At 43.0% G+C, this 11,064-nt stretch overlaps 1 protein-coding gene across 1 annotated transcript; it reads right to left on the bottom strand.

The window, feature by feature from the left end:
* Window positions 1-1,503: 1,503 nt before the first annotated feature.
* Window positions 1,504-9,678, bottom strand: LOC143287951 (uncharacterized). Its single transcript, XM_076596193.1, has 3 exons — window positions 8,742-9,678; window positions 5,262-5,523; window positions 1,504-1,854 (listed from the first exon to the last, which is right to left on the bottom strand). The coding sequence occupies exons 1-3, from the start codon at window positions 9,311-9,313 to the stop codon at window positions 1,681-1,683; spliced, it is 1,008 nt and encodes a 335-aa protein (XP_076452308.1). The 5' UTR covers window positions 9,314-9,678; the 3' UTR covers window positions 1,504-1,680.
* Window positions 9,679-11,064: the final 1,386 nt, after the last annotated feature.

The following is an 11,064-nucleotide window of genomic DNA, read 5'->3' as shown; positions in this document are numbered from 1 at the left end:
CTCCCTGTGGAGAACAGCCACCCTCACCTCACTGTAGCAATGCACTCTCCCTGTGGAGAACAGCCACCCTCACTGTAGCAATTCACTCTCCCTGTGGAGAACAGCCACCCTCACTGTAGCAATGCTCTCTCCCTGTGGAGAACAGCCACCCTCACTGTAGCAATTCACTCTCCCTGTGGAGAGCAGCCACCCTCACTGTAGCAATGCACTCTCCCTGTGGAGAACAGCCACCCTCACTGTAGCAATTCACTCTCCCTGTGGAGAACAGCCACCCTCACTGTAGCAATTCACTCTCCCTGTGGAGAACAGCCACCCTCACTGTAGCAATTCACTCTCCCTGTGGAGAACAGCCACCCTCACTGTAGCAATGCACTCTCCCTGTGGAGAACAGCCACCCTCACTGTAGCAATGCTCTCTCCCTGTGGAGAACAGCCACCCTCACCTCACTGTAGCAATGCACTCTCCCTGTGGAGAACAGCCACCCTCACTGTAGCAATGCACTCTCCCTGTGGAGAACAGCCACCCTCACTGTAGCAATGCTCTCTCCCTGTGGAGAACAGCCACCCTCACTGTAGCAATGCTCTCTCCCTGTGGAGAACAGCCACCCTCACTGTAGCAATGCTCTCTCCCTGTGGAGAACAGCCACCCTCACTGTAGCAATGCTCTCTCCCTGTGGAGAACAGCCACCCTCACTGTAGCAATGCTCTCTCCCTGTGGAGAACAGCCACCCTCACCTCACTGTAGCAATGCTCTCTCCCTGTGGAGAACAGCCACTCTCACTGTAGCAATGCTCTCTCCCTGTGGAGAACAGCCACCCTCACCTCACTGTAGCAATGTTCTCTCCCTGTGGAGAACAGCCACCCTCACTGTAGCAATGCACTCTCCCTGTGGAGAACAGCCACCCTCACTGTAGCAATGCACTCTCCCTGTGGAGAACAGCCACCCTCACTGTAGCAATGCACTCTCCCTGTGGAGAACAGCCACCCTCACTGTAGCAATGCACTCTCCCTGTGGAGAACAGCCACCCTCACTGTAGCAATGCACTCTCCCTGTGGAGAACAGCCACCCTCACTGTAGCAATGCACTCTCCCTGTGGAGAACAGCCACCCTCACCTCACTGTAGCAATGCACTCTCCCTGTGGAGAACAGCCACCCTCACTGTAGCAATGCTCTCTCCCTGTGGAGAACAGCCACCCCTCACTGTAGCAATGCACTCTCCCTGTGGAGAGCAGCCTGAATTCACACAATGAAATATGATGAAATAGTACATGTAATACAACATGATATGATACGATGCAATACAATACAGTACAATACATTGCACTGTGTAACACATTTAGGCAAATAATCCTCTTAGCGTACAGAGTAAAATCAAATACATCTAAATACAGCAAACATGTCTCATGTTCGTATGGAGGAAAACTTTTCAATCAGCACATACTTTTTGAATGCGAGTCCTTCCAGCTTTTCATGCCTAGCTTTCGGGGGAAATCGTTTCAATTTCTTGCTACTGTTAAAAATTTCTGAAAGTTTGCTTCGTGGTCCAGTTAGACCATTCATTTCATTCCCTTTACAGTCTACATTGTGTTACGCTCTCGCTCCTTTGTATGCAGATCATTTTATTTTGTCAGTGTGGATGCAGGCTGAAGTGAAGACCGCACAGTGGACAGCGATATCCTTTCATCCCATGTGGGACTGGTGTTCAAAGATATAGTTCCAGCCCAGCTGTATCATGAAGCGGTAACCACTGTGCTCCAGGTAAGCTGCAGTGTCCACCATGCTTTCCTTGTTGTGGAGAGCCTCGTACACAATGTACCCGGGTTCAAACCCTCCATCTATCCACTGATGGAGAATCTGCAAGACAGAGGTATGGAGCTGTTATCAATCAGTGATACACAGGTAACACAACAGAGATGTTATCAATCAGTGATACACAGGTAACACCATAGAGATGTTATCAATCAGTGATACACAGGTAACACCATAGAGATGTTATCAATCAGTGATACACAGGTAACACAACAGAGATGTTATCAATAGGTGATACACAGGTAACACAACAGAGATGTTATCAATAGGTGATATACAGGTAACACCATAGAGATGTTATCAATCAGTGATACACAGGTAACACCATAGAGATGTTATCAATCAGTGATACACAGGTAACACAACAGAGATGTTATCAATCAGTGATACACAGGTAACACCATAGAGATGTTATCAATCAGTGATACACAGGTAACACCATAGAGATGTTATCAATCAGTGATACACAGGTAACACAACAGAGATATTATCAATCAGTGATACACAGGTAACACAACAGAGATGTTATCAATCAGTGATACACAGGTAACACCATAGAGATGTCATCAATAGGTGATACACAGGTAACACCACAGAGATGTTATCAATCAGTGATACACAGGTAACACCATAGAGATGTTATCAATCAGTGATACACAGGTAACACCATACAGATGTTATCAATAGGTGATACACAGGTAACACCACAGAGATGTTATCAATCAGTGATACACAGATAACACCACAGAGATGTTATCAATCAGTGATACACAGGTAACACCATAGAGATGTTATCAACAGGTGATACACAGGTAACACCACAGAGATGTTATCAATCAGTGATACACAGGTAACACCATACAGATGTTATCAATCAGTGATACACAGGTAACACCACAGAGATGTTATCAATCAGTGATACACAGGTAACACCATAGAGATGTTATCAATCAGTGATACACAGATAACACCACAGAGATGTTATCAAACAGTGATACACAGGTAACACCATAGAGATGTTATCAATCAGTGATACACAGGTAACACCATAGAGATGTTATCAATCAGTGATACACAGGTAACACCACAGAGATGTTATCAATCAGTGATACACAGGTAACACCATAGAGATGTTTCAATCAGTGATACACAGGTAACACCATAGAGATGTTATCAATCAGTGATACACAGGTAACACCATAGAGATGTTATCAATCAGTGATACACAGGTAACACCATAGAGATGTTATCAATCAGTGATACACAGGTAACACCATAGAGATGTTATCAATCAGTGATACACAGGTAACACCATAGAGATGTTATCAATCAGTGATACACAGATAACACCACAGAGATGTTATCAATCAGTGATACACAGATAACACCACAGAGATGTCAATCAGTGATACACAGGTAACACCATAGAGATGTTATCAATCAGTGATACACAGATAACACCACAGAGATGTTATCAATAGGTGATACACAGATGACACCACAGAGATGTTATCAATCAGTGATACACAGGTAACACCATAGAGATGTTATCAATCAGTGATACACAGGTAACACCATAGAGATGTTATCAATCAGTGATACACAGGTAACACCATAGAGATGTAATCAATCAGTGATACACAGGTAACACCACAGAGATGTTATCAATCAGTGATACACAGGTAACACCATAGAGATGTTATCAATCAGTGATACACAGGTAACACCATAGAGATGTTATCAATCAGTGATACACAGGTAACACCATAGAGATGTTATCAATCAGTGATACACAGGTAACACAACAGAGATGTTATCAATCAGTGATACACAGGTAACACCATAGAGATGTTATCAATCAGTGATACACAGGTAACACCATAGAGATGTTATCAATCAGTGATACACAGGTAACACAACAGAGATATTATCAATCAGTGATACACAGGTAACACAACAGAGATGTTATCAATCAGTGATACACAGGTAACACCATAGAGATGTTATCAATCAGTGATACACAGGTAACACCATAGAGATGTTTCAATCAGTGATACACAGGTAACACCATAGAGATGTTATCAATCAGTGATACACAGGTAACACCACAGAGATGTTATCAATCAGTGATACACAGGTAACACCACAGAGATGTTATCAATCAGTGATACACAGGTAACACCACACAGATGTTATCAATCAGTGATACACAGGTAACACCATACAGATGTTATCAATCAGTGATACACAGGTAACACCATAGAGATGTTATCAATAGGTGATACACAGATAACACCACAGAGATGTTATCAATCAGTGATACACAGATAACACCACAGAGATGTTATCAATCAGTGATACACAGGTGACACCACAGAGATGTTATCAATCAGTGATACACAGGTGACACCACAGAGATGTTATCAATCAGTGATACACAGGTAACACCACAGAGATGTTATCAATCAGTGATACACAGGTAACACCATAGAGATGTTATCAATCAGTGATACACAGGTAACACCACAGAGATGTTATCAATCAGTGATACACAGATAACACCACAGAGATGTTATCAATCAGTGATACACAGGTAACACCACAGAGATGTTATCAATCAGTGATACACAGGTAACACCACAGAGATGTTATCAATCAGTGATACACAGGTAACACCATAGAGATGTTATCAATCAGTGATACACAGGTAACACCATAGAGATGTTATCAATCAGTGATACACAGATAACACCACAGAGATGTTATCAATCAGTGATACACAGGTAACACCACAGAGATGTTATCAATCAGTGATACACAGGTAACACCACACAGATGTTATCAATCAGTGATACACAGGTAACACCATACAGATGTTATCAATCAGTGATACACAGGTAACACCATAGAGATGTTATCAATAGGTGATACACAGATAACACCACAGAGATGTTATCAATCAGTGATACACAGATAACACCACAGAGATGTTATCAATCAGTGATACACAGGTGACACCACAGAGATGTTATCAATCAGTGATACACAGGTGACACCACAGAGATGTTATCAATCAGTGATACACAGGTAACACCACAGAGATGTTATCAATCAGTGATACACAGGTGACACCACAGATATGTTATCAATCAGTGATACACAGGTAACACCACAGAGATGTTATCAATCAGTGATACACAGATAACACCACAGAGATGTTATCAATCAGTGATACACAGGTAACACCACAGAGATGTTATCAATCAGTGATACACAGGTAACACCACAGAGATGTTATCAATAGGTTTATGCCCCACACCTGATCTTCAACTTCAAGGATCATCATTTTTTTTAACACAGAAAAACAGCTGAACTCACTTTATCCCCCACACTGATCTTCAACTTCAAGGATCATCTTTTTTATTTAACACCAAAAAAACACCTGAACTCACTTTATCCCCCACTCCCTCGGCATCGATGGAGAGCACGGAGAAGCGTGTGGGCACGTTGTACTTGGCAGCGAACGTGCCCACGGTCATGCTGGGCACTGAGACCACCAGCCTGCCAGGCACATGGGCGGTGTTGGTGCGGAGGATGTGGGTCTCCATGTCATCCTCCATCAGAACCACGCTCTCCACTCCGTCCCTCTCCCCCAGGACCCCATTCACCAGTATCACCCTCTGCCCCCCCTCCTCGTTGTACCGGTCTGCGTACCTGGACAACAAACCACAATACCTGTACCTACATACCTGGACAACAACCCACATTACCTGTAGGGACAGATCTACATACCTGGACAACAACCCACATTACCTGTACCTACATACCTGGACAACAGCCCACATTACCTGTAGGGACAGATCTACATACCTGGACAACAACCCACATTACCTGTACCTACATACCTGGACAACAACCCACATTACCTGTAGGGACAGATCTACATACCTGGACAACAACCCACAATCCCTGTAGGGATCTACATACCTGGACAACAACCCACAATCCCTGTAGGGATCTACATACCTGGACAACAACCCACAATACCTGTAGGGATACATCTACATACCTGGACAACAACCCACAATCCCTTTAGGGATCTACATACCTGGACAGCAACCCACAATCCCTGTAGGGATCTACATGCCTGGACAACACCCACAATCCCTGTAGGGATCTACATACCTGGACAACAACCCACAATACCTGTAGGGATACATCTACATACCTGGACAACAACCCACAATCCCTGTAGGGATCTACATACCTGGACAACAACCCACAATCCCTGTAGGGATCTACATACCTGGACAACAACCCACAATACCTGTAGGGATCTAGATCTTCTACCTTCCTGGACCCAACCCTTCGTCAGTACCGTGCTCGTTCCAGGATAATACAGACCCTGGACAGGGTCTTTCCACCCTTCCACTCCACCAAACCTGGTCTGGATGCTAGTCACTGGGACGAGAAGATAAAGTGAGGTCTTATGTTATGTCCACATAGTTCTGGATGTAAAAGAACCCACGGCAAGAAAAGGGTTGCCCTGGGCAAAATTCTGCAGCAAAAAATCCAGTTTGGTGGCAAAAGATATTTCCACTTGGTGACAGGAAAAAAGAAGTGGGTTGCAGTGTGTCAACAGGCTCTCTGTCGGGAAGAGCAGCCTGAACTCCACATTGAGAAATATGCTGTGACAAAAACTACTGCAATACAACACAACACAACACACATGTATATCCCATACAATACAAATACAGGACAATTACAAAACATTACATTAATTAAAACAAATACAACATTCAAATACAATACAATTCAAAAACAATACAATAAAGTACAATACACAAATATACAAATAGAATACAATTACTTTTACAACACAATACACAGACAATATGAAACAAAACTATTACAAATACAATTACAATAATACTACAATACAATACAACTCAATACAAAACATTATGAATACAATACAATACCATGCACTACAATACAATACCATACACTACAATTTACAATACACTACAAATACAATACCATGCAATACCATACATTACAAATACAATACAATACCATGCACTACAATACAATACAATATGATACAATACCATACACTACACATACAATACAATACACTACAATTCAATATCATACCATACACTACACTACAATTCAATATCATACCATACACTACACTACAATTCAATATCATACACTACAAATGCAATACTATACACTACAATTGTACAAATACAATACAATACTGTACACTACATATACAATACAATATCATACACTGCACTACAATGCAACACCATACACTACAATACCATACACTACAAATACAACACAATACTGTACACTACATATACAATACAATATCATACACTGCACTACAATGCAACACCATACACTACAATACCATACACTACAAATACAACACAATACTGTACACTACATATACAATACAATATCATACACTACACTACAATACCATACACTACAAATACAACACAATACTGTACACTACATATACAATACAATATCATACACTACACTACAATACCATACGCTGCAAATACAATACCATACAGTACAAATACAATACAAAACACTATACATACAATACCATACACTACAATTGTACAAATACAATACAATACTTAAACGTTCTGAACACACACAGTGACACACACACACACACACACACACACACAAACACACATACACACACCACATATGACACCACATCACACACACACCACATCACACACACAGTGACACACACACACACACGCACACCACATGACACCACATCACACACACACCACACACACACACACACTTGTCCACACACACACACACACACTGTGTGTGTGTGGAATTCTCTGCCTGTTGCTCTCAGACAAACAACTCATATATCTACCTTTAAAGTAAATCTTAAAACTTATCTCTTTAAAAAATACTTGTCGTAACTCAAATAGTGCTGTTGTCCCAGGCCCATGGCAATATGAGTGTGTGTGATGTGAGAGTAGAGAGAATGGGAGTGGGTAGATGGATGGTGGTGGTGTGGTTCGAAAGGGAGAATAACCCGATTTTTACCCCTTTTACCTTTTTATCCAAAATTTTATTTTACAATGTTTACAAAATCTGTGGCATGCAGATTACTATTATGTTCCTTTTTATATGTATGCATTTTAAGTGAAAATTGCTGTCGTCTCGGCCGTTTAATCATGTGTGTGTGTCTGTGAGTGGGTGTTAGTGTGACTGTTGGAGTGTAACAGTTGTAGTATTGATAGTATGTTACTTTGTGAGTTTTATGCATTCTGTTTTTATAATATTAATGATTCTGTTTACGTTTCTACTACTTTTTATATGCTTTCTTGTTTCACTTTAGGTACTGGATTGTAAAGCGCTTAGAGCTTGCTTATGCTTGTATTATAGCGTTATATAAAAATAAAATATTATTATTATTACACTTGTACACACAAATCCATACAAATCAGTAGACATGCTTTTTCAACCTACAATGGCAAAATGCAAAAAGAACTATGAGCATAGAAATCAGAAACAGAAATACAAAGAAATGAATTTAAGAAAGATGGGGGGGTGGGGGGGGGGGGGGAAGCACCATCTACTTACACACAATCAAGTATCCTCTGGAAGGTGTTCCCAGGCATCTGCAGTGAGCACTCTCTGGCATACATTTTAAAACAAATACTAAATAGTGACAGACTCACTAAGGCATCATATTTGGCAATCACACACACACACACACACACACACACACACACACACACACGTGTGTGTGTGTATAATGTACCGATTTTTCGAGTTTGTAAAAGAGCAAAAGCTTAAAAGGGGAACAACTATTCGCTGTCTCCGCGACCACAACATCGACATCCAGTAACGTCCCATGCTAAGTTTACCTTCTCAAATTTTCCTTGGCCACTCGAAGCAAACTGATCTGTGGCTCCACCAAAATGGCATCCCACCCCAACTGAATGAGGTTGAATGAATTGCTGCACGCCAATCCATCGTTCGCTCCAATGTCGATCACCAACTGTCTGTATGTACGGCTGAAAGCCTCCCCCCTCTGCTTCATTCTACGTATCAGGTAAAGAGCTTCCCCGTCACTGGACACATCCAATGCCAAATGGCTGATGTCACTGCGATCGAACAGCGAAGGCTGTCGGCTGGTGTCAGACTCTGTCGATCTGATGTTTGATCTGCGGTCTGACACAATGAACACACGATCCAATGTGTTCTGCATGATGTTCGCAAACCCACCGCCTTTACCTTGGAAAATAGTGTTTTTTATTGCAGGCACTCTCTTCAGCTTGTCAATTAAACTGCCTGAACTGGATAAGAATTCCAGCACATCACGTTGAATTGAGAAGACGTACAGAATCGCAATATTCACAACCAATAATTCAAATACCACTAGACCCAATGCCATATACATTAATACACGGCAAGCTGAGAGGCGAAGCCGTGCCATTTGGTCAGTCTGTGATGGACAGAGAGAGACTAAAAGGTTCGGCAACTCTTTAACACGGGGAACGCTCTCAGCAGGTTTCGTCGGCGTCGCAGCTCATGTAAAGGTTTTACGCAGGCCACACTCCACAAATTTTCCCACACCTGAGCGCGCTGAGGACCACGGTGATAAAATAATAATAATAATTGTATTAATATAGCGCTCAGTCTTGTGCAGAGACAGATCAAAGCGCTTTCGCACCAGTCATTGTAAAGTTAGTAGGTACTATCTAAGATGGAGCTGTCTGACAGAACGGAGTAGAAATGACAACAGAGACTTCAGGCTGGTGTTGGGTTCTTGAGTGTAGTATATTGTCTCAAGCAAGCACGCCACGGGAACAGTCGTTGTTTCTAATCTACACTGAGGGAGCCACTGGAGGCTCATTATCTTACATCCCCCTTTCTGAGTATACAGAACCTTAAGACAACAAAACTTTGACTAGCATCAATCAAACGAAACTGACTAGAATTCCACAGTCGAAATTTTGGAACGCGAAAGTCGAACGAAACGAAACGCGTTGCAATCGCAGACGGCCGGATTATATCTGATTACAACATGTGATTGTCTGTGAATTCAATAATGTTCATAGATTCAGTTTGTTAGGTGCCTTGATCCTGCGGCCGGACTGAGCATAGACTGGGCTGTCTCCTGGCTGCTGGGCTGGTGGGCGATCAGGCACCTCTCATTGCGGGGGTCATCTGGCCATCCCTTCCTCTGGTCTTCTCTCTGGGGGCCTCTCGGGCAGGTCTGGTACGTCATCAGGGCTGGAACCAGGAACAGGTTGCACCTCTTCTTCAGGGAGTGTGGATGACGCTCTTGGGGTACCCCTCTGGGCAGGCAGGGGCTGGTCACTTCTACGTGAAGATGATGTCTGTTGCGTCGCTGGTTGCCCTGGGCAGTTTTGATGGTAATGGAACGTGGTGACTGGGCCTGCACCACTACTGCTTCCTTGGTCTTTGGAGTCTTCACCCAGACAGGCTGACCTTCTTCAAGAGGGACTAGCTCTGTGAAGTTTGTCGAAGTTGTGCTTCTGCTGGTTCCGAAGCTGCAGGTCTGTCTTCTTGAACTACTCTACATCCTGCTTTTGTGGGACATGTAGCGATGGGAATGTGGGGACTTGGGACCTGAGCTTCCTGCTCATGGGGAGTTCTGAAGGGCTCGAACCGTGCTGGAGGGGAGTGGTTCGGTTGTTCAATAAGGCAATGTAGGGTTCTTAGCTCTCTCAGCTTCTCCATTTCCTTGCAGATGGTGAGAACTGCTTGTGATATGGGTGAAGTTGTAGACTTTTGAGAACTTCAGAAAATCCGTGGAGCTGAACTGAGGGCCATTGTCAGAGACTACTACCTCTGGAATGCCGTCTCTTGCAAAGATTGATTTTGAATGCTCAATCACGGCATGTGCTGTAGTTTGGTGGAGATGGGCTATTTCTATCCATCTGGAATAATAGGGCTATTTCTATCCATCTGGAATAATAGTCCACCATCAGCAGGCACTGATGACCCTTGAGCTGGAATACGTCCATTCCTATTTGCTGCCAGGCTAGTCTGGCGCCTTCGTTGGTTTCATTGGCTCAGGGGGATGTTGTCTGTCTTTCTCACAAATCTGGCATGCCTCTCCAACTTTTTCGATCCTCTTTGAAAGACCTGGCCACCAGACACTTTCCCGTGCCAGTGCCCGGCACTTCACGATGCCTCAGTGACCTTGGTGGAGTCTCT

The sequence above is a fragment of the Babylonia areolata genome, chromosome 12 (assembly GCF_041734735.1).
Source record: "Babylonia areolata isolate BAREFJ2019XMU chromosome 12, ASM4173473v1, whole genome shotgun sequence".
In the NCBI taxonomy this organism is placed as follows: domain Eukaryota; kingdom Metazoa; phylum Mollusca; class Gastropoda; order Neogastropoda; family Buccinidae; genus Babylonia; species Babylonia areolata.
The sequence above is the reverse complement of the archived record's forward strand: the minus strand, read 5'-3'. Positions and strand labels throughout refer to the sequence as shown.